The sequence below is a fragment of the Cheilinus undulatus genome, linkage group 3 (assembly GCF_018320785.1).
Source record: "Cheilinus undulatus linkage group 3, ASM1832078v1, whole genome shotgun sequence".
Taxonomy (NCBI): domain Eukaryota; kingdom Metazoa; phylum Chordata; class Actinopteri; order Labriformes; family Labridae; genus Cheilinus; species Cheilinus undulatus.
In genome coordinates this window covers 36,284,852-36,309,893 of record NC_054867.1, presented here as the reverse complement: position 1 = coordinate 36,309,893, position 25,042 = coordinate 36,284,852, and the positions used below count along the sequence as shown (strand labels likewise).

Sequence of the window (25,042 nt, the reverse complement as noted above, 5' to 3'; positions counted from 1 at the left end):
TCTCTCCTTACACCTGTAAGTCAAATTATTAACAGACTGAAGTTGTAGAAATGCTCACTACCTCTGTAATTTACAATACAAATGATACAATTTCTATCATTTGAGTGAACTAAGTAATCAAAAAGTACTAAACCTTTAGAAATACTGCATTCATTTCATTAAAAATTTGCTTGGGGAAGAGATTAATCCATGTTGTTTTTTTAACACTTTAAGACTTTGGTACTGTCACAACCCTTTAAGAGCACAGCATTCTGATAGAGGAAAGGGGACTGTTCAAAATATGACAGACTTGTTTATTTCGACTTTATTTGCAGTCAAAGTTAGAGTTAAAGACATTAATTAAATATAATGTACAGTTTTAATCTTAACCATATTCTTGCATGAATTCAGGGATATTTTTGCATCTTTGTTTTAGCTGATAACAAAGACACAGTATGCGTTGAAATGTTAGTCCTCTGCACCTGATTAAACTACGTAAGTGATTAGTGTGCTCCAGTTTCTTCCTTGGATTTGTCTGTGAGGTAGATCCATTGAAACACCTTTGTACATTACTGGTCCCTTCTGTGACAACCGACCTCCACCTGTTGAGGGGCTGAAGCGCAAGAGACTAATCACTTTTTAATCTGATATCTGCCGATACAAATATTCAGCAATAATATCACACACTCCTATTTCTAGGAGACTGCTTCAGCCTGAAAGGTCAAAAACTCCCCAGAGTACTAGCACTAATACTGACTATCAGTACAGATCTGAACAGAACATAACTGTGACTGACTTTAAATCCACCTGGAAAAAGAAAACAAATTTTAAGTAACAAACTCAATTAAATTGCTTTGGTTGTTCAAGACCTGCTCTGCACTTTCAGAAAATTACAATATTCATGACTCATAATGGAATTCAGTTCACATTGTTTGTTTCCTCTGAAGAGCACAAATCAAAGGTCTCCCTAATGCTTTAAATCCTTTCACAAAGACATCAACAAATTCGTAGAGAAATCACACTTGTCACTCTAAACTGCACATCCAGGGAAAGATGTTTAAATTCATGTTGAGGGAAACACTAAAAACAACAAGCTACCTTCCACTTCCAAACACTGCAGCTCATTTATCAGTGGGATGCACTGAATGTTAAGTGTCCATGTAGGTTTTACTCAGCTCAGGGGCTTGCTGGCTGTGCAGAGAGGCCTGCTGACAAGGATTGGCAATTTCTCCTTAATCTCGGAAGGAATTTATTTCCAGCAAGGCCAGAATTCCTTGCACATAGAGCAGAGGGAATGCTAGAAGAAGAAAGAGGCGCATGGTCTACAATGAGGAGGATGGATGAGGTCAAAAGGACAGACGGGCAGTTAACGGTGGAAAGACACTGAAGTGGAGGCAGACAGAGATGTAAACAGTCAAAGAACCACCCCGCCCTGATTCCAGTGAAAGCAGGTTAACACGGGCGAGCAGCTGGTGTAAAAGCGCTGCTGATGGCAGTTGAGTGCGGTTGCTGTTATTTGCCTGTGTATCTGCAAGTTTGCACAGCACAAAGACGCCTATTGTCTGATGTCAGAAAACAGGGCCAAGGAGGCTTACGGTCGAACAGAACGTCCATCGACTTGTAAGGCGACTCTAATCATACAAATCGTTTGCACACAGAGCACTTTTTGACTGCATGTGAAGTCTAGATGGAAACCACAAAAAAAAAAAAAACAAGTTTAAAGAAGTCACCTACTTTCTTCTTCGTTCGCGTGAACAAACGATGCTGCTCTTGACAGAACGTCCAGTGGTGTTTCCATTGTTGGATGCCTGTAAGACAGAGAGGAGGGCACGGTGTTGAAAATCTAACTGAGAAATGTTTGGCTTTCATCCCATGGCAGAAAGGTTAATGTGTGACAGATACCAGTTCAACAAGAGCTACAAAAGTGGTTCGTGATCACACAAGTACATAATTACAAGCACAAATCAAGTCGCTATTATACATGAGGGTTTGGCTTGGTATCATTAAATATGCTCTGGTACAAGTTTCAACGTGAAACTCCGGCCTTAGTGTTGGCAAGTTTTAAACTTTAAACTAAACATGCTCCAGGAATGCTAATGCTTGTTTATGATGCATGGGATTAAATGAGACTATCAACATCAAGATTGTTTCTATTATCAATCATAAATATCTGATAGTTGCTGCAAAACTGCCTAAACTGTGTTTGTTTACATTTTGAGTGGCATAAATAAATACATCTGATTGTTGAAAGAAAGAAGGATGACACTTTTTCTTTAAAAAAATTCTATTTAACAGTACAATACAAAATGAGTTAAATTAAAAGGGTCAGTGTTTGGAGCTGCAAAAATGAACAAACCTAAAGTTCCTACCAGGAACTTCAACTAACAAAAGTTTAAAGATGCAATGGTTGTAAAAATAAGCATCAGTTTCAATGCTGATGTTTAAAAAACGTATTAATGTGATAGCCAATACAATATTTTTGCCTTATTTTGCATGTGTTTTTCATGATCTATCCCCACATCCCACATGTGGATATTTACAGACTGAAACAAGCAGATACTGATAGCTGCTGCACTGATATATAAATTCAGTCAAGACTTAAACCTTCAGTCTTTAAAACACAATTTAAACTTTAATCAGGACGATCAAACCGAAAGAACATTTTTAACTTTACAACTAGCACAAGCTGTCAGTTCACATGCAGCAATTCAGCATTGTTGTTTTCTATGTGAACGTATGTGAAGAGAGGAGAGAGAAGTAGCTCTGCCTACTCCCCTGAACCAGGTATCCACAGCACTACAAAGACTACAAAGACAGAGCATGGCATCAGCGGAGGTCCGCTATGCTTCATGAGCCGCCATTAGATGTCGCTACTCTTCCACTGGCGCAACTCTGTATGGCTCTGAAACTGTGTAAATTTCGGCGACTAAAGCTAAGACCAAAACTTCACAGCATTTTTTCCAACTCTGGCCCTAATTCTCTTGTGTACAACCCAGACTAACCTCATGAAACTTGTTAAAACTTCATATGTGCTAGTTTCCAAATGATTTTTTCAATGTTTCCAAATAACACTGTGCATCCCTAAATCCCTACCTTATGACTGATCATTAAAATAGCTGAGACTGCATTGTTGTAAAATATATGGTATTAAAATATGCATTTTTATCAAAATATATGATAACTTGAATAAAGTGATTGGTGTTTTCTTTTAGCAAGCCAGTGAATTAGATCTATTTTTAGAAACAGTCTTGCAGATATCTGTGATAAATAGCTGCAGCATATGTGACTTATATCCATCCTGCACAACGTAAATTGTCTTTTTTTTTTGCCTTGCCTTGCCTTGTCTTTTTTATAGAATGAAAAAAAACTGTCAGAACAATTGCTGACAATATTTCCGCTTAAGTCATTAGGCAATGCTGATCAAATGTAGAGACTAAGTAAGGGGCTTTTTCTGGGCTTGTTCAGGTAAAGTAACACCACTAGAATAAAGTAAAATAAACAGCAAATTGACAGTGTTAATTTGACTCATATAGAATTAAATTCCACACTTCAAAGGTGTCTTTATGTCTGCACACTACATCTAAATAAACTACACTTTTAAAAAGTGTTAAATATTTCACAATATGATAGAGCTGCAGTAACTCTTGAAAATCGGCAGTAAGGTGAGTCTCCTCCGGAGAACAAAGCAGAGAGTCAACCTCACAGCAAGACTATGCACACTGATGAAGAATATGCTTTATGCATCCTTTGGGAGCACCTAAAATCACAGACGGGAACTCAGTGGATAACTTCGCTCATGGTGCAAACACAAAGGCATGATGGGGAGCTCCGAAATGTTCGACTCCATGATATTAACACTCCAGTTTTTGCTGTTTAGGCTTTGACATGGAATCATTCTCTTGCTATGTGCTACTGCATTGTCAACAAAGGTAGAGAAAGTACAAGAGCACTGTACTCAAGTAAAAGTGCAGTTACTCTGGGTAAAAATTTACTTAGGTCGAGGTACTGATTTTGAAATGTACTCAAAAAAGCGCAAAACACCCCAAAAAACACTCAACTACAGTACATTTCATTTGAGTAAATGTAATACGCTACCCTCGCCTTCTCACATTTTTTAAAAATTTCAACCACTGCAGTTTACATTACAAAGGATGATGCAGTTTGGGCCTGATATAATACAGAAATTTACACCTTTTTGTCCTTTCGAGGTCATCACACCACTTCTTATCTCCATATGTCCTAAAAGAGAACTCATATTTCATGTATTTTGTGTTATATTTACATCATGCTTTTCTAAACTTCCACCATAAAATCAAACTTTACAGATTTAGTGCCCAAAGTCATTCTGGGAAAACTGCAGATTTGTCATGCACATGCTCAGACAGGGCAGTATGTGGTCCTCATTTGAACACAATTTTTTTAATGTTCCTGGTACACAATTAAAATCAACTAGCCTGGACGCATTTTTAAAATTAAAATCATTTTAGTTTAACAAAATTTTATATTATTTTAACACATTTCAAACCAACTTATTTGAACACAGTTTTATGATGTTACTTTTGCAAAATTAAAATCAACTAATTTGAAATGGAGACAGCACATTTTGAAATTATTCAAAAAATATAAGAAGGATTGAATTACACATTTAAATCAGTGAAACAAACTTCATAATTATACGTTACAAATACTAAGGGTCAAAATCTGTTTTGTTTTGTTTTTTCAGTGCAGTTGAGAACTAGTCTATGTCTTTAAAAAGCAGCTCTGCTGTTTTAAAGGGGCTGGCTGTTTTAAGTGTCAAACCAGTTGACCTTCCAGTGATAACCGCAAACTTCTCTCCCAGCATTTATTTTAGCATTGTGCAGATATTTCCCCCATAATATTAAGCCTTCAGTGCAGCAGCGCTATGAAAGGTATGTGTGGACAAAAACGCAACAGCGCGCCTCTCTTCCCTCTTTAGCATTCCTTAGATACCTTTCCCTCATTTCTCCTGGAAAACAAATCATTTGAGCAGCTTAATTACTGCAGACTTTTCTTGTAACTTTATACTGGGTTCCAGTTCAGGTTTTGTGCAGCATCACGTAAAACCCCTGTCTACGTGGTGAGCGTAAACTGAGAAACTTGAATACAGCACACCACGGCGAAACTGAAACCATTCAGCCAGTAACAAGTGCGTCCCCATGTATTTCCCCCAGACCTGTAATTTTACCAACATGACGCGGTGCCTCCTACAGTTGCTTTGCTGTTTATTTAAAGGCAAAATACAGCTTTACCTGCAGGTTTGAGCTATAAAATAAATGTATCGCCACTTCCTTCTGAAATATTGCCCGAGTTAACCTACTGAGACAGCTAAATGTCCCCAAATCCCCCGGTGACAAACATGACATGAGAAAGTTTGGGAACCCGCCTTCATACCGTGAATGAAATTTCAACTATCTACTTCGTATAATGGGGAGGGTACTACTTAGTCCGTCCCTTCAATTGTTCTCAACATTTTCTTAAAATACATGCGGAATATTTTACAAAAAGAGACTAAACTGCACTGAAACAGCCAGAAAGAGCGCACTCTCTTCCCACAAACCCGAAACAATGTCAGTCACACAGAACTTCATGTTTAAAGCACACATACCTCCTTCAAGCGCCACTTTGGTATCTTCCAGTACAATAATGTCCACACAAAAATACTGAAATAAAAAATAACACGGCACACAAAAACAGAGATATATTCCACAGGGATACTAGACAAAAAGCCGCGGTTAAACGAGCGAGCAGAGACAATAGTAGCAGAGCTGTCGGGACAAACTTGGTTGTAGGCTAAACGAGGAAGAGGAGGAGGGAGGGAGGGCAGGAATGCCTGGAATGATGGAATTCAGTTCCTAGCAGGTGGTGAAAGTGAAGCGCGCTGATTGGTGGACGACTGTAGCGATGATATCAGCATAAATTATGATAATGAGGCATTGCGTCACATCCTTTAGAGGTGAGTCAAATGTCACTGTGTTTATTACTCAGATGGCTCAAGTGGTGAAACGTGAAGTAGGCCTGTGACTACTGAAAGGCCACTCCTTTAACATGTTATTCGGTTTTATACTCAGCCTTTTAACATCTTAGTTTGTTGTGTAAATTTCCATTAGCTGAATATTACATCATTTCCCTTTTATTTGGAATAATGGTCACTTTATTCCTGGTCAGTCTTTAGCATAGTCATTAGCCACCTTCTGTATTGTTACATTGGTCTTGTACATTAATGTTCTGTTCATGTTGTTTGGTCCCTGGATGTTTTTTTATTTTATATACTAATTTATCTTCATGTACATGCTTGATGTGCGGTACCTGCTCAAGGCACACTGGTGTGTCTTGAGCCAAGTCTTGGTGTGCCGTGGGAATTTGTACAACCATTATTTCTTCAACTATACAATAACTTGGGTAACTGTTACAAGTTTTAAAGAGGGCATTTAGATGAAAAGTGGGTTGTGAATGTGTGCAAGGAAAAAAAGTCTTTTGACCAACCGATAATGTGCTTTTATTTTGTAGTAAATGCCATTATCTCTTTGTTAAATCCTCTGTTCCATCTCAAGAATAAGCTGCCATATTTTCCATGATAAACATTCGGATATGATTGAAACTTTTAAAGAATTTGGGTCAAAATATCTTTTAAGGAGGTGGTGGCAGGCCCTGACACCTGAGCAGTTGAGAACCACTGGTCTAGGCACACTTTAAGCCCTGCTAAATAGCATAGCAGTGTAAATAACTTCATTTAGGGCTAAAAGAATAATGTATAAAACTATTGTCTTTTTCTGTTTTTACCTTTTTTTATGCTTTTTTGATTTGGTTGTATCCAGGTTTTTATTCATAGGCCACTGATAAATGCACAGTGCCTTCAAAGGTAACCCTTACACCAAACCTTTACACACTTTAACTTAAAAAGAAAACAAAGTATATAAACTGGATATATCTACTGAATCTTGTCACCTAATAAAAAGAAAGATTAACTCCTTGAATTAACAATTTTATGCCTTCAAAAACAACCTGAAATTAAAACATTTACCAGAATATTCCCTTTATGTTTAATCTTTCAATTTTTACTTTAGATTTTATTGATATTGGTGCTTATATTAAAAAATATTTAAACAGACTGTCTCAACCACACATCAGGCAGTCACTGTTTTGTGTTGTGTGAGGAAGTTGCACTTTGACCTGGCACCTATCCCTCAGTGAAACTTAATTTCACTTCACTTGAGTGTTTCAGTATTATAGGAGAAAATATTGTGATGGTTTGGGATCATAAAGCGCAGAAATAGCAGCATTGGGGTGCAGGCAGCGGATTGGTTATGTCACATCCCATGTACGCAGACGGTCCATGTTCAAGTCCGGCCTGTGGCTCCTTTCCTACAGGTATCTTCCCCAGTCTCTCATACATGTTTCTGATTCTATCCACTGTTCTCAATGATAGCAACACTAATCTAACAGAGCAAAGTACACAGGGATTATAAAATATTCAGCAAAGTCTCTTGGAAGAGAAAAAGAAGAGCGCAAATCAACTCCTCTAAGATGCTGTGAGTCTACCAGAATGTAAGATGATTCATGGGTCCACATCTGAGGTCATTTTAAAATATGAATCATGACGTGGTGATGAATAGAAAGATAGGTTAAAAAACTGACTGTAGGTGGAAGCAGCTACTACTGTTACCAAAGAAAGAATTATGAAGCAATGCCTTTTTGGGTTGTATTTCCTGAAAATTTTGATTTTGTCTTTTTCAAAATGAGAGAAAAAGGGAAATTTCTCGTGAAATGACCAATCACTAATCCATAAATGGATGCAGACTGATGATTTAAAGACGTTATTAGCTCTCTATTTGATTTGTTTTTGTCCAATTTATATATCTGAAATTTTACATGTTGCATCAGACATATATTAAGCAGAAAATGTGTACAGATAATTACTGGAAAGCCTATTTTGACTTGACATTGTGGAAGAACACCAGGGTATTCAATAACAATAATAACAGCTTTGCTCCATTTTGGTGTGGCACTGCATCATGACACTGAGTCCGTATGAAAAATAACAGAATCCTAAAACCAACATATTTTAATGTAATGCAGTCAGAAAGTGCTAATGTTTTTAATGGTGTGTTGCCATAGAATATTCCAAAAATGCATTTTCTCAGTTTCAGCATTTGCTGTTTGCTTTTGTGCTACATATAAGTAAATATGGAGTTTAATCTTTTGAAAATCATCAGTCTCTTTTTTCTATTTAATGCAGAGGCCAATCTCTTTAAGAAATTAAGTTGCATGGTGACACAAAATAAAGCACTGGAAGGTTTGAGATATATCAGCATATGTTGATGTTTAGAATTATTTCATATTGAGCTGGATGCTTTACATTTATTTACCCTACCTTCTGGATTTATTTTGCATTTTTGTGGAATTTTTTTTGTGACTTTGGTTTGATACTTCAAATATTATTCTGAAGAAAATTGCATACCCCAGAAACTTTAGTATTAAAAATTTATTAAATAGATTTCCTGTTACTTCTTTTAATTACATCAAGCATTTGTGGGGAAAAATGATCCACAATCTCCAACTGTGAATATGAGTTGCACCTAATGTTGAGATGAAGAACATGTTAATAGTAGCGTGCATTTTTTCATATCCATAAGACAAGAAATACCAACACAAATATGGGATAACAATTTGACATACAGTTAGGGCCTTTGTACAACGGTGTTCCCGTATCATGGATCTGAAAAACCATCCAAACAAATGGACTCAGTGTGCAAAGGCCTTTAAAACTCAAGATGAAAGATATGACATTTTTGGCAACATGAGAGCAAATATGAAGTGTATTTGTGCAACATGTAACACCAGTCCACACAGCTGCATAAAGACCTCTTTCTCTTGAGGTAGCAGCATTTACACAGAAAATGCACAGTCACACCTGAACATTTCAAAATACGGCAGACAACATCAAAGTCTGTCCCTCATTATTCTGGCCCTTGCAGTGATTTTGTGCCCTGCCTCCAGACATGTCCAACAGTTCCTCGACAGTCTCTGTAGTCATTACCCAGAAAGGCCCGCTGTGTAGTACCATTAAATGTCAGCCATAATTTAGTCCAGCTCGTGAAATGTCACACCCCTTTCCACCACCTCTATGAGTTGCATGATAAAGGGCAGCGGTGCGAACAGTTCTACGATACTCAAACACAGCCTTAAACCTGGTTAGTGATGTCATTAATGGAGACTGTGCTGTGATACAACCAGAGGTGGATGTGTGCAACTGTTCACCAGGCACATTTTGTTTCAGGGTAAAAATCAAAGGATGGACGCTGATTGTCTGGATGATGCTCATAGAAAAAGACAGGCTCCTCCTGGCAGACAGAGAGGATCAGGACATCTGTGACACAGACGGCTTCCTCCTCCAACCCTTCCACATCTTCAACAGTTTCTTGGAGCTGTATGACACCGTCTTCCAAACTCCTGAGTGAGACCAGGACAGATAAAACATTAAGGTCACATGAGAGGGATGCTGATTGAATATTATAAACAGCTGTTAACACGTCAGTATATTTTGATGTGTCTTCTAGTACTATGCAAGTCATCAAGTTTTGATATCAGTTATGAGTTTGGCTTCCCATGATTACGAAAACAAGATCATCAACATTCAACGAGTACTCAGCTGCATAGTGTGTTCTGCTTCTTTTGTCAATAGGTTTTACCATGTGTGGTAGTATTTCAGTGTTTTATATTTTTGGCCAAAAGACGACATTACCACCACCTCAAAATAAAGCTCTCTTAGTGATATTTATTATTTGCCTCATTTATGATATATTTTTTTATATTTTATTCTTTTACTTGTATGTCATTGGTTCTTTGTTTCTCAGAGGAATAAGAATTTATCTAATTTTTAAAATTATTTTTCATATTTTATTCTTTTACTAGTTAATTTAATTTATTCCTTGTGTCTCTGAGTAATAAGAATGTATTTAGAAGTGTTAAGAGTGTTTTGGTCTGATAAAAGCATGTGATGCTGATGTCAGAAAATCCCTGAGCACATATGTTTAAAAATTGGGATCTTAATATCAATAAAAAAATCCTCATTATAATTTTTGCCATGACAGGATCTTGGGGCAAGGCCGGGGTAGGAGGAACCTCAGAATTCCATCTCCGCTTTTTGTAGTTCTGTTGGTTTCCTTGGTTGAGGACCTCAAGCAGGTATTGGGGCGGTTTGCAACTGAGTGCAAAGCAGTCCGGATAAGGGTCAGCGCCCCCAAGTCAGAGGCCATGGTTCTGTGCTTGAAATAGGTGGATTGCTCACTGCAGGTGAGGAGTGAGTCTCCCTTTGGAGGTCTTTCAGGCCTGCCTGGCTGGGAGGAGACCTCTGGGAAGACCCAGAATGCGCTGGAGGGATTATACTGTATATCCTGTCTGGTTTGTGAATGTCTTGGGATCCCCCAGAAGCAGTTGAAAATTGTCATACAAAAAAGGGAAGTCTGATTTCTTTTACAGTTTGCTACCACTGCAACCAGCCCAGGAGAAGATGGATGGATGCTTGCCATAGTAAGCAGCTCTAAGGTCGTCTTTCTTCAACACTCTACTTGAAGTAAAATACTATAAATTCCTTTTGATTGGAGAATCTGTCATAGATTCACCAAATTCTTATTCATAGGTCAGAGAGACACACCGCATAAAGGCCACGGTGACAGAGGAGTGTGACAGTTTGGGAAATAAGCTAACTTGCTTTCTTGTAGAGTTAGTTTTTAAGATAAATATCACTCATGCACATGAAAAGTAAATAGCAGGGCTGCACAATAAAATGCTATTTCATTATCAGCACAACACGATAATTTACAATAAATACTGCATTAGTCTAAATGTATCACATTAGATAAGAAAAAAGCAATGTTGAATTTCTACATTTCACCTGTTAAATGGCAGCCTCAGTGGAGGCCAGGCTACACACCATTTTAGTGCAGTCAATTAAAGCTAATGCTTGTAATCAGCTTCCCTCAAACTCACTGATGCCAATTCAGTAGTGGAAAAAAATCCTTTTAGAATTAATTTTTGGAGTCAGGAGGAACATGCAGCAATCAGCTATGGCTAAAACTAAAGGACAGCCTTTAAAATTAGTCCATATTATTTCTGCACTTTAAGTTAAGACCATCTCATCTGTAGAAGTGTAGAAACACACTCAACTCAAGATGTACCACGATACTAGATCACTAATTTATTTTTACAAAGATTTTCTAATTTGTTGTTTTTTTTAAATGAGATTCAAGCAACTTTATGAGCAGAGGGATCCTTTTCTGACAGCTTAATTGCAAAATAGTATTTTTCTGTTTTTTTTAACCCTACCTTTACCTTTACATCCCTACTTAAGTGCTATATATGTAAACTCATGAGCTCTCAAGGTACTGATGGGTTAAGTCTAATTCTTCGGAGTAAAGCTAGGCTAGTAGTTTCCTATTGTTTTCAGTCTTAATGTTAACATAAAATGCCGGAGGCAGCAGTTTGAAAGTTAGCATACAGAAATGACAGTTGTGTCTGTCCTGTTCTGTTTCTCTCAACAAAAAAGACAAAAGTATTCCCAAGATTTTAAACCAAGCATCAGAGGAATCTATGCTAACAAGCCCTGACAGTATAAAACATACACGAGGATGCTGCCAAAAAACAAGAAGAAAAGGGTGCCTACCAGCTGTAGCAATGCCTTTGATGCTCTGTGTTATACTGGATGATTTCACAATAGATGAAATACCTGAAGAGGAACAAAAGCAGGCTTTAACACGCATTTATACAGTAGACAGATTATATCTCATTACCCTATTATACAATTTTATGATGCTACTCATTGCTCAAGGCGACACCATGTACTGACAAAAGTAATTAAGGATTTAATGTTTGCCATTTAATACATTCATACATCTTCCTACAAACCATGTTTTCTTTCTGATAACTGGTCCATAAAAATGTAAAAAGCGATTAACTCTGATCACCTAACAGTTTGTTATGGCTTTAACTGTCAAACTGTATTTCCTCAAAGCATTAAACTGTAACAGAAAAGCCCAGGGTTTCCTAAATAACATCAATTTAACAAGACGGTATAATTAAATAATACATTTGTTAATTAAAATATGAAAAGGTAATGTTACCGGGGGGGCTTCAGGTCTGATTCTGATCTGATGTGACATATTTAGGTGTTTAATCTGTGAGTACATTTATTTTGAGCAGGTCCTGATATTATCCTGGCTTGTAAGTTTGTTGGTACATCTTCATCTCATTTAGCTAACATCCCTCTTCTCCACATCCTTCTTTGTTTGTTCCTATAATCATCCTCATCTTTCTTCCATCCTGTTTTTGGTCCCCACCTTGTTGTACGACAGCTCCGCAGTCTGGGTCCTGGGCGACCTGCAGAAGGATCTCCTCAACATCTCGGTTTTTCCCAGGAGGGTCAACCAGCTTTGTGATCTTCTGCTGGAGGGTTCGAGGTAACGCCATCAGCTGGATAAACTGACCCTCTGGGCTTTTATCCACCTGTCAGCACACAAACAAATGAACAATGCAGGCAGCAGCAACAATCCTCGAGTGCACAGGTGTCCACTGAAAATATCACTATTAAATGAACTGTCGATGAGCTCATAATGCATATCGAGCACATAAATATTTACACATCTATTTATACCAGCTGCACTGTATGTTTATTAGAATTCCTACAATAGCCAAATATTAGCAAAGAAATACTGTAAAGATAGTGGTTATACCTTGAAGGTTTTATCTTTACTCACATTAAGAATACTTTCTTAAGATACGATAATGGCTCGTGTACAGCTTTTTACAATGAATGTGATTTTTTTAAGTAAACCAGACCACTTTTTAATTTATTTTAGTCATAAATAAAAAAAGACTATTTTACTGGCTACCATCCTTACTCTGTGGACGTTGGCTTTAGCCCATGAGTTAGGGTAGTCCCTAATCAGCATACAGGACTTGAAAACAACAACCAATCTGAACTGTCTAAACTTTTTTCCTTGCTGTGTTCGATTAACTTCTTGTAATCTTAAATTAAATCTATTACCAGAAGACATGATAATGATATGCTCTCACTCTCACACAGCCCCTCACTCACCGTCTGCCTCTGTGTCTGCTTTAGTGCTGGTGTGATGAAGAATTTAACAGTGTTTCTCCAATTAAACTGTGCATGACAATGAGTTAGAAGAATATTACTGATTACTCAAACTCTCCCATTCCTCACATGACATTACAAAGTTACCCTCATTATTCTGTTTATCTCTCATATATGATGTGCTCACTATCCTTCACTTTTGGCTTTTGTACAGTTTGATGACCATTTTGTGGCTGATACATTATTACCTTAACTGCACAATGACTGAGGATACTATAACAAGAATAAAGGCTATTTTTCATGGAAATAGATATGGTGTGTTCCTTGCGATTTCAGCTTGATCTCAGGTAGGCCTTGGGTGAAAAAAGGTTGAAAACCACTGCTTTAAAGGCAAAAAATCCCACAGAAACACTCCTAATTTTGTGGAAAGCCTTCCAAGAAGAGTGAAAGCTGTTCAAACTCCAAAAGGGGGGCCAACTCTGTATAAAAGTACATGTATTTGAATATATTGAATCATTTCATTCCCTGATAGTGTAATGGTCAGGCTTAAAGTACTTTTGCCCATATAGTTAATGTGTACAGGAGAAACTCCACCACCTACAGTTTGAGCTGCATCTTCAAACACTGAGAGCATCTGGCAGGCTGACCTTAGTGCTCTGACAACTCAGACAAGTACGGTGGTTCTAGCCCATGTAAAGTTCTAAAACAAGTAATAAAATGTCAAACTAGATCCTGAAACTAACAGGAAGCCAGAGAAAAGAGAGGCTGGTTCTTTAAAAGAGAAGAAAAACTACATTTTCAGTGGGGCAAAAACTCAAACCCAACCTTTAAAACACCAATTAAAGAAAAAAAAAGAGGAAAATATTAAGCTAGCACATCCCCACACCCAGTTATGCTGAAAACTTTCTCTTATGCCACAGACCTGCAACATATTAGACTGTAGCAGGTTTATGCATTTGTGTTTTCTCCTGTTTTGTCCAGTGATGCATAACCATGTGTATTTCACATGCAGGGCTCACAACACACATTTCCCCCCTGCAGAATGTGTTACTCACAAACATGTGACACAAACAATTAGCCATTTCCCAAACAATTACTAAACATGTTAATTAAAGGAGTGAGTAAAGAGTTATATAACAATGAAGACAGGATAAAACCTCACCACTCATAGAACTGATTGAAATGTTGTTTTCATGCTACTCAACATGTGGAACTAGTCTCAAGCCAAGTCAGTCACACCCAGTTTACAAGGTAATATAAAGGATGTGAGCGTACGCTGCACTATCTGACAAATACTCCTTTTTCTTCAGTCTGTGTCACACTAACATTTTATATAAAACATGGCAATATAAAGGATGATAGGAGCAGCTATTAAATAATTTTAGCCAAAATTTCCAGGCATTAAATCATGTCAGCAGAGCTACACTTTATTCACCACACTTTTTTGTTCCATAATTCCTTTAAAAGAGTGAAATTCATGAGCAAATGTAACCCGAAAGTCCACAGATCCATGCGTCACAGGTAATCCTGGGACACAAGTCAAATGAGGAGAAACAGCAGATAGAGCACACAGTGTTCTGTCATGTTGCCAACATACCAAGTGAGATAATAACAGTAGGTGTGTCTTGTGTGTTTTAGTGTGTGCCATGTTTTACCTCCAGTTTTCCTTGTTGGGGCTTGTAGACCACTTGTGGGCAGTCCCGCAGGATGTTGCTGTACAGAATTCGGAAGTGCTGGATGTTGTCTTTGACAATGTTTGCCACCTTGGATTTATCTTCTCCAATTACCATTCTGAAATCTCCTACAGAGGCACAGAAAAATGTGTACAGATTCGGTATAACATATTTCATACATTTCTCATGCATTTTGCAGTATTTGGCACCACAGCAACAAATGCAGAGATATCAAGCTACTTCATTTGTTTTTACTTTCTACATGTGCACAAAACTCCTTGATTTTTTTTTTCCTGCAAAGTTGGGGTGAGCTGATTTGTAATTGCAGGACATATTCTGGAAAATTCCCCATGAGTGAGCAGTGATGACCATTTTATCCTGCAACAGTTAAGTGATCCATGTCAAAAACTTCACTCTCTGCTGCTTCATCCGCCATTTTGGATTTCTGCAGCACCTTTTTAATGTCATGTCCTGCCTCTGAGGCTCACCCAAACTAGGCACAGTTGCCCGATACCATACCATGCCGAAGCATGATTTTCCCCCTTCCCAGTCCCCAGATGGCCTGCACTCACATTGCCCAAGTGGGCTTGAGCATGCTCACCTTGAATAGATGTGCAATCACGTCATAATTCAACATATGCATGGTTGTGTTGACAAGAAGCAGGGTCTCAAAGCTAGAACAATAGAGAGCAATTCAGAACACCTGCAACTTCACGCCTATTGTGGCTTATTTTAAACTGTTTTGGGCAGCACTCTAACTCTCCTTGATTTCTCTACAACGCAAGGCAGTGTATCAGTTTGCTTAGATTATACATCTTATTCTAGGGCCAAGTGCTTGGGCACAGTACCTAGCACTCACACTGAACAAACAAACTGGACTTTATGCAACAAACATGTTCAGGCATGGTACAGGTTTGTAATTTGTGAGTGCACTCCAGGACACCACTTCCTGTTTTACAGGAACTCCACACTAAGAGGGACTTTTATGAATAAAGAACTTAGGACAATTTCAGGGGCAAGCTGTCCTGAATTTTATTACAATGTTTCCATTACATTAAGTGCATTATTTATTTATTTTTTTTAAGATTTATGTTTGGGCCTTTTTGTGCCTTTATTAGATAGAGTAGGACAGTGGATGGACTCGGAAACAGGGAAGAGAGTGGGTAGAGACATGCGGCAAAGGGCCACAGGCCAGATTCAAACCCTGGCCACCCACGTACATGGTGCACGCCCCAAACCACTTAACCATCTGCGGGCCCCTAGTGCATGCTTTTGTCCAAAGTGAAATACATCTAAGGTTAAGTACAAAAAAAGCAAATACCTAGACAGCAGAAAACAGCATGCATAAATGCTACAGAGTGCTTCAAGTTCAGTCAGATACAGGTGATGCCATGCAGTGCTAGAGGCTATGCACGTTTTTTGTTTTTTGTAATTTTTCATTTTTGAAACAGCTTGAATTATCAGTCAAAGCGCACAGAGCTGTAATGACACACAAGTCCTCATTAAACTGCTTCAACATGTGCAAAAAGACATTTATAATGAAGGAAATCACATGATTGGAATGCGTTCACTTTGCTGTCAGGATGAAAACAGTAAGAAATATGTGCAATGAGTGGTATAAAATAAGAGTCATTTTTATATCTAAACCTGGAATACTGTGATCTGCTCTACTTTCAATAATGCAATAATTTAAATATATGTCTGCATGTAATTTTGACCAGGTTTTTATATGTACTGGAAAGTTACCTGCATAAGAAAGCCCAGCTATCTGTAAAAACAAATCTTCCTCAGAGAAACTCTCAGGCAGCATGAGGAAGGAGGCTGTCACGGCACTCTTCAGGTTGGCAACAAGAGCAGCCCGGAGCTTTCCATTTTCACTTTGCACCAGCATTTTCACCTGCATCAGAGAACAATAATGTATGCATGTACACACATTTTGACTAAACCACAGGCAAACAGGTTCATTTTTAAATTGAATTCCACTAAAGCAAAGTGTTTTGAAAATATTGCAAATCTATAGAAACACCAGTAGTTTTGAGGATGGTTTGGCGTACATGTACTACAGTTACACTTCTGAACAGCTGCGTTCTTAATACTCACCGGTTTGTGTAGACGTCCTGCCACATACAGGGTCTTCCAGTGCATCAGGTCATTTATCAGAGACTCTGTACTGATCACACCATATTTGATAATCTAAAAAAAACAAGGTGGAGGTCATTTATGTGTATGGGAAAAATAATCTAGCTAAACATTTGGGCTGGCTGAAGATAAGGAGTAATGAAAGTAAGAAATGAGTAATTTACCCTCCCATCCACTGGCACCAGTGTGTTGTAGTACACTGAAGCGCCATGGTCATTTTGTACAGAGCTTATCATCGTTGGCCCAAGAAGTTTGAGGATGGAGTAGTGCCGGCGATTCTGCAGAAGATTCATCGTGTGCCACGTCACAGGGTCATCCACCGCAAACACAAAGTCCAACATGTTTTTCTGTGTACAAAGAAAGAAAAACAGGAAATATTGGATTTTATCTTAATTGATAAACAGCAGTATAGATTAATAGTGGTGTATTTCATAAGAAAGATGATTATTCAGTACTGTTGGTTATCATCAACTTAAGCGGAATCATATTGTGATGATATACCCATATCCTCAGCAGCTGCCTGTGTCTCTTTATACCCCAAACGTTATCACCGATAGCATTCAGGTGATTCAGGGATACCAGCTGCACTGCAGCTTAGAACAAAAGTCTGCAAAGAGTAGTTAACTCAGCACAAAAGATTACCAACCCTTGCTAATATAAAAAAAAAAAACACAAGTCAACATTTGGCCCCAAAGCATCACATGAGACTCATAACAGTCTGGCAAAGAGGACACCTGTCTGCTGTGACTTAAAGCTCCGGATTATCAAACAATTTCTTTTCCCATGCAACTAAAAAGGATATTTAATTAAATCTTTATTTCCAAAATGTATTGTATGTTTGCTGCTGTGGATAGAGTTGTTGGTTTTTTTTTAGTGTTTTTGAAATGGTTGTGTGTTGTGTTTTAAGGATGTTGTGATGGTTGTGTGTGAGCTCCAGATAGTTACAGTCCAAGTTTAATATCCTTCATCAGATAACTGAACTCTCAATTACAAATGGTTAAAAATTAGCAATTTTATCAGTGAGACTGTGAAATGTTTTTTCAAAAGAGTTCATTACAGTTGGCTTCATGGCTAGATGTATCTACAGTGCAACACTGGCTATGTATTTTTATCTTCTTGATATTTTTAATTTTCATTTTCTTAATTCTATGTGCACAATGAGGCTGCTTCCACTTGGCTTACAATGCATGCATTAAGAGGAAGCACTTAAGTGTAATTGCACCAAAAAAGGCATCCACAGTCTAACATTGAGGTAAGAAAGGTCTTTGAGTGTGGAAAAATCAACAAATAATATCTAAAGGCACTTCTAAAAACAATGCACAAACCAGTGTTATTATGTTGTGTTTTATTTTGGGGTTCACCTCTAGATCAGTGCTTCCCAGAGTGTTGTCAATGCCCCCTTGGTGGGCCCCAGGGAATTCAGGTGGGCCATGAGAGGTCATTCAAAATACATAATAGGACATGGATTTATTTTTTAAGGTTGAGGGTCATGGTTTATCTGGGTATGCATTCACTGGTGACGCCTAGTTTAACGTTCAACTACTGTGCTGCAAAAACGGAAGAATCTAGAGATAGGAAAAGAAAACATAGCTGATTTTGCGGATCAAAACAAAATGACAGTCATGGCTCAGTAACTGCATTTTGTGACTTTGTGAAATATTTTCCTAGGGGAATTGATCTCTGAAAACTACACATTGGCATTGAAATGTTCTGTTTATAAAATAAAATTATCAAGGCAAATAGTTTAGGTCTCATGTTATGGTTGTAGAAAGCTTTTGTGGGAAGACTTTCAGGCTTCAAACTGAGCCGCAGTACTCTTAAGTTTGGAAAAGCTGCTCTAAATATTTGTACTGTTGTGACACACTGCGCCAATACAAATACTGACAAATGTACAGCAGTATTTTTTCATACATGTTCACTATTATAGTGGCAGTTATTTCCATAATACATGCAAATGTAGTTTCTGTGTATGTATTTAACCATATTCCCTGCTCTTAAAGTTACAATATTTCAAATCGTATCTGAAGTAGCCAGAAGGCAGTTTCAATGATAGTGTAAGTAATAATAAATAATTCTGCATTTATCAATGTAAGCGTGTAAGTCTTGACTGTCACTGTTACTTAAATGCACACCTGGAGTGAAAGTTTGTGACTTATCAAGTGAGCAGAGTTTGAAAACTGTCCGTCATTTACCTCCATTTGACCTTGGCTGGTCCCGTGTTGTTTGAAAACGCCAGATCCATAGGCAAAAGCTAGACTGATGTCCTGAGGAAACTGTGATAAAATCCGCCTGTAGAGCACACCGGTGTTGTGCAAAGCTGGAAGAGTCATTTTGTTTTGAAGAAGCGTTTCCTAGCTATCCAGGAACGGCACGCGCTGGTTTATAAGCGGAATAACCGATAAAATAACGTGAAAAAAGGAGCTCTATTCGCATGAAATTGAACAAACATATTTGACAACAGCGCGCAGGGCAGTTTGAGACACCAACTCCTACTTTAAAGCACTTAAATTGTAGAAGTCATCGTGTAAGTATGTCCATCAGGTCAGTGTAAGTCAGCTGTACACTTGACAGTCGACTACAATTGACGTCATAAGTCTGTCGCAGACTGGAGGCTCACGGGAAATCGAGTCGTAAATGGAAGATTACCCCATTTAATAGTAAAACTGGCGTCAGGTGTGATAATGAGCTGTTCACGTGCAGTATGTTTGATAGTAGTCGCTTCCTTTACTAAAGAAGTCGCTAAATTCAAAGCACCTTGCTTTAAAGTGTGAGAAGTGTCGAAACGTCGAAGCACAACTCTAAAGTTTGCCAGCAGAGGTCGGTTTTTGACCAAGTTTAACACGGTGACATGAGGTACGGCTGATTTCTAGAGGTGAGCAAACCTACATTAATTTTTCTTTTCTTTTTTTTTGGCAAATGGGACAGTGTTGACTGTGACAGTACAAACATATGTGGAATTATTTCTAGATAGTTACGATGTTCACATGAAGCCACACAGCCATCTAAACCCCCCCCCCCCAAATACTGTGCATCTGCTGTGTTTGTTTTTATTACAGGAGCAGTGCATTATAATCAGCATCTCTGTACATATGGCGGAGCTAGCAAAAGGCTGGTTTCCAACTGAAGTCCTTGGCCAAGAGTTAAATTTGGCTTTCTAAAAATTGAAAAATAATGACAAGAAAGGGCGAGGGAAGAAAAACAAAAAAAAAGTAAACTGAGTGCAAGCACTGCCCTGCAATGAAAATAACTACAAACTATGCATAGATCTAACGTGTCATCATCACAGTGTGCAGGTAAGCAGCCACAGTCACAAAATACATGTAGCATGCATGAAAATCATGAAGCAGCATAAGCAAATGTTAAAAATATATGCAAAATGCACGAAAAATCAGAAAGAAACTAAAAATCAACATGGAATACACAACACAATGCAACCAGCATTAGGAAAACAAAAACATGTCTGATGAAGGGAAGCAAATATTACTACATTAAAACACATTACACAGATGTCAGTTATGCATGCATGCAACAGCTTACCAAAGTATGTAACATGCATCCAGCAGGACGCTGTTTAACAACAATGCATGAATATGATTGTCACCAAGCAACATAAAATTCCCATGAAGCAACATGAATCATTAACTGATACATGTCAATTGGCATCTCACATTTAAATCTATACCTCAGCTGTTTCTTTCTATGTTGTCCCAAACATGAAAGCTCTAGCCTAAATGACATGCTAACCCAAGACATTTCTGTTTGTTTCTGTGCAACAATAGACAGAAGACTAAGCAGAAGTACAGGCTGCTCTTTCAATTTGATTAGTTTTTTCAATATCCATGATGTTTAGATTTTTATATATCACAATAAGTTTTATAAAAGATCCATAAGAATTCAATCTCCCGGGCATGATAATGATGATTGGTCCTGTCAGGATCTAGACTTCCACTCTGCCAGAGGTGTTTTTGGGCTTGAACTGAACAAAATCGATGAAAGCAATAATTGCAAAGTCTGTATTTTAACATGCACTGGAAAAAGGAACTGACCTGTTCTTGAAAGCTTTAAAAGTCTCACTTTGCTTAAAACCAAGTGTTTAAAAACACCAAGCATGTCCGTGAAAGTAAAAATTGATCTTGATTGTGAGAATCGTGAGGAACTATTTCTACAGCATTTAAAGCCAAAAAGCTTTTGAGGTTGTAATCAGTCCCCCAAATTAGCTGCTTCTCTCAAAGGCACAAATCTCACATTTGCTTGAATGAATCAATATTGAATGTAGATTCATGAAACTTAGCAAAATTTCTGCAGCTCATTACAGGGTTGTCAGGAGCAGGACAAATATTATCTCCTCTGTAATTGCTGTGAGCCATCTTCTCAGCCAAATTAATATTGATAAGGCCACTAAATCCTGAGTAACACGTTCACTCATTCTGGTTAAGTGCCTTAATTCAGTGACAGAGAAGCAGCGTTAGGAGTAAAAGTCAGGTATATTATCATTTGCATGCCTGCTCTTCATGTATGTGCTGAATAAATCCTTATGATCATGACCCTAGAGATGCACATTATTCCATCCATCCTCCCTGCTCGCCTACAGCTATTTTCTTCTCTCTGTGTTTTATAGACCCAATTACTGTCTGTGTAACCTTGGGAATTTATCGTATCACCCCATTTAAAATTCATTATGTTGTTAATGTTTAGACTTAAACCACTGTTATTTAGCAGAGCGGGCTCAGCAGTTTTTGTGAACATACCTACTGAATCTCCAAGTTGTAAACACAACACCAACTGAGCTTTTTCATCTTAAAGGAGGAGTTTTAACCTTGTTATAAAACTGACTGAAATGAAAACTGATGGCTCTTTACTAGCTTCAAAAGAAAACATGGCCATCAGTGGGAAGACGGGCTATTTCTACATGGTTATTTTAATGTCTGTAAGCAATGCTGCAGGGTAGATGTCAGACAAGAAGACGAACAACGTGCTGCCAAAGACATACTTTATGACAGGGCATGGACTCACAGAGTGATGCATTTTGATGGGTCAGTGAGAGACATGTGACACTGACAAGTGTGGTGCTATTCCAAAAGTAGAACTATTTTGAACTAAGGGTGTGGCGACAAAAAAACAGCTGCCACCAATGGTGTTTTTTTCTCTAAGGATGCTAAAAAAGCTGGAAACATTGGTTTTGTATTGAAAATGTGCACTGCCAGTGTAAAAAAACTGTTTGTAGACACAAGGTAGGCTCTTTGTAGATGATGTCATTCATCAGCTGAGCACACTCCCGCTGGGGTGTCCAAGAGGGAACAATGTTGGGCTTGCTTGGGTGTCCAAGATGTGATTTCTGCATGGAAAATTCTACCAAAAAGGCCTTAATTTGAGCCGTTTACAACTATGCTAAACGTCCAAAATGTGAAAGTATAAACGTTCTGAATTCTTAAGTCACTTTTGTGCCCTAAGAGTAGTAAAATGTTCAGGCAAAAATTTTAAAAAGTTTAAAAAACTTGTGGTGAAATGGCATCAGGCAGGATGTGGTAGATGCCTCACCAACCTCCTGCCTTGCTTGATGTGACGGGAGATCCGTCTCTTTTTAGAGATCAAGGTCATTTGACTCAGCTCAGTACACCTGGTTGTTTGGCTTTTAAAATGTGGATTAAATAACAACAGTGGATGGAAGAAAGGAAACTAGCACTCAGATGGGAGCTCGCTAACATCAAAGAGCCATTTCTTAGAACAGGCTCGTTTGTTAACATCACATCTATTAGGTTTAATTGGTTGATAATACATCACCTTTTAAATTAAAAGCATGTTTGTCACAAAAGGAGGAATTCTTTACATGTTAAAGGGACTCAGCTAGCCTCTTAGCTCAAGACTACTCTAGACTCTTGTCTCCCTTCATCTCTGTAGACTATGCTAGAAGGTCTAACCTTGCAAAGCAGATGGATTCACCTGTTTCCGTGTTTCTCACTGTCAAATCCATCTTGCAAAGCTCCCATCTGAACAGTTAGGGCCCGGTTGGAAAGTGACATTAAGTGACATTGCAGCGGAGTTGTGACGTAAGCAAGCAGCAACAAGAGGCTGGTGCAATTATGGCGGAAGACATTAGCATGAATGCTGCCAAGGTGCCAGTTTTATCAGAGCTTGACGACATTTCTTTATTTAAAGAACAAAGAGCAGAACTGAGTTGTTTTCCTTTCAAAAATGACAAAAGTCGTGTATTGACATGTCTACAGTTGCCATGGTTCATGTTATGTGGTTCTCTATGGAGTTTACTCCTTGGTAGGGGCGCAGCTTGGTAGCAGCTACGTCACCATTTTGTTGCTCTGATTGGCCCATAAAGATGTGACAGACAACTTTCATCCAGTCACCTGCTGAGTTGTTTTTTTTTGTTTTTTTTTAAAGGCTCTGCCCTTTCCCAAATGCCATCTATGAGAGGTTTACCATGAATGTGTGAAACAAATCCATCTGGCGTGTCAGGTTATAGAAGGAAAGCAACACTGAGTAGTATGTGATATTTTTCACCTCCACACCAGGTAAATGGGTAAACTATGATTTAAAAATTATTTTTTTTTTGCAAAGTGTAGGGATTGTTTTCAATGTATGTAGTAATTTTCTGATAATTATTGTACCACACAAGTTTATTTAGAGCTTTAAAGTGCTAACTTCCTCCCACTTTCTGATCCTCAGTAGACATTCGAGTTCACATGATTGTAAACAACCTATAGGACTCGACACTGTGATTCCAGAAGTAAACACCCCATTCATTTTCTCCATTACAGATTTGATTTTTAGCCATATTATCAGAAGTATCTGAGTTAGACTTACTACAAGCTACCTGACAGTGAAACGATGACATATGCTTTTGTAGAAGACAAAAGCTTGTAAGATACCATCATCATCAAGAAAAATAGTTTTTCCATGATCTCAGCCAAAAATACTACAATACCCACAATCCTTGAGTGTTACTGAGACGTCTCTGATTGGTGGGAACCAAGGTTACCATGGAAATTTTTGCCGAGCCTGCAAACAAGGGCTGTGGACTTTAAATGACGACTTATGCCACAGTATGATGCGACAGACATGCAAATACACATATCACCTCAAATGTAAACACTATGATAAAAATAAGTGTAGAAAAAAGGTAATTTTTTAGTTTGAAGGCTTGAAAAGCTATCATAAACAATTGATCAAATAAATCACAATGGACTGTGGGATACGTAGTTCCTTCCACCTTGTAAAGGAATATGTACACAGTCTTTTCCTTTGCCTTCCTCGTTTTCGGATGTTGTTTTTGCGCCGGATCAAATGTTTCAGTCATGAGTACTCTGGCAGCTCAATAGCTTGGTTCATGAAAGGAACGCATTGTAAGGGTTTTGCAATTGTCTCTGGGGGATTTGAATCGTGAGTTTCACCTCCAGAATTGCCAGAAAGTGGGCAGACACTGTTGAGCTTGACACCAAGGTGCAAAATGATGGCGAGGCATCTAGCTGCAGATATCAAACATTCATAAACTCATGTGAACTTAGACATCTGTTTGTGTTTTTGTTTTGTTTTTTTTTTTCAATTCATAATCAATGGCCCCATTGAACATGCCTAAGTGTAGAGATGGCAATCCTACAGGACACTGCACTCCACCCACATCTATTGCTCGTCATCTTTTTTAAATTAAGGGTTTTTTCTTGGAAGGTTGTTCACCTCTTTCCTGATTAAATTTGAGTAGGGCAGATATCTGAGCTCATAACAGAGCAGTTCATCTCAGTACAGTCTGTTTTCAGCTGATGTTATTGCCTTCATTGAAAGTTAACAGCCATTCATTGTGAGGTAAATTTCCCAAATTTATCAGCCCCGGTGGCCTACGTGTCATTAAAAGTACCATAACAGAGAAATTTGTACCAGAAAACAGTAAATGTATTTCCGAACTTCTGTCTCCCTGCTCCGGCAGTTGTGCTCTGATCAGAAGCATTTTTTTTTTCATTTGAGAGGATTGTATTTCTCATGAGTGAGCATGGCTTCAGCTCATTAAACAGAGCAGAGCAGAATTTACTGCATAATTTTTCATGTCTTTGAAGCTTTATTTTATTAACTTAGAGTTGTTTTTCATGGCTGAAATTTGGCCTGGCAGTTCATAACACAGTGGCCTTTCATACAA

At 38.2% G+C, this 25,042-nt stretch overlaps 2 protein-coding genes across 2 annotated transcripts in view; both read right to left on the bottom strand.

The window, feature by feature from the left end:
* The window catches only part of vgll4b (vestigial-like family member 4b), a 51,720-nt gene extending 45,923 nt beyond the window's left edge, over nucleotides 1–5,797 (bottom strand). Inside the window, exons 1-2 of the mRNA XM_041778206.1 lie at nucleotides 5,606–5,797; nucleotides 1,714–1,787 (exon numbers count right to left, since the gene is read on the bottom strand). Of these exons, the coding sequence (XP_041634140.1) occupies nucleotides 1,714–1,777 (64 nt within the window). The 5' untranslated portion in view covers nucleotides 1,778–1,787; nucleotides 5,606–5,797. The remainder of the gene's footprint in view (nucleotides 1–1,713; nucleotides 1,788–5,605) is intronic.
* Nucleotides 5,798–8,503: 2,706 nt separating this feature from the next.
* Nucleotides 8,504–19,477, bottom strand: tamm41 (TAM41 mitochondrial translocator assembly and maintenance homolog). The gene is made up of 8 exons (XM_041816461.1): nucleotides 19,095–19,477; nucleotides 17,067–17,249; nucleotides 16,864–16,956; nucleotides 16,510–16,660; nucleotides 14,746–14,891; nucleotides 12,336–12,501; nucleotides 11,663–11,725; nucleotides 8,504–9,450 (listed from the first exon to the last, which is right to left on the bottom strand). Exons 1-8 carry the CDS (start codon nucleotides 19,230–19,232, stop codon nucleotides 9,359–9,361), a joined length of 1,032 nt encoding a protein of 343 aa, XP_041672395.1. The 5' UTR covers nucleotides 19,233–19,477; the 3' UTR covers nucleotides 8,504–9,358.
* Nucleotides 19,478–25,042: the final 5,565 nt, after the last annotated feature.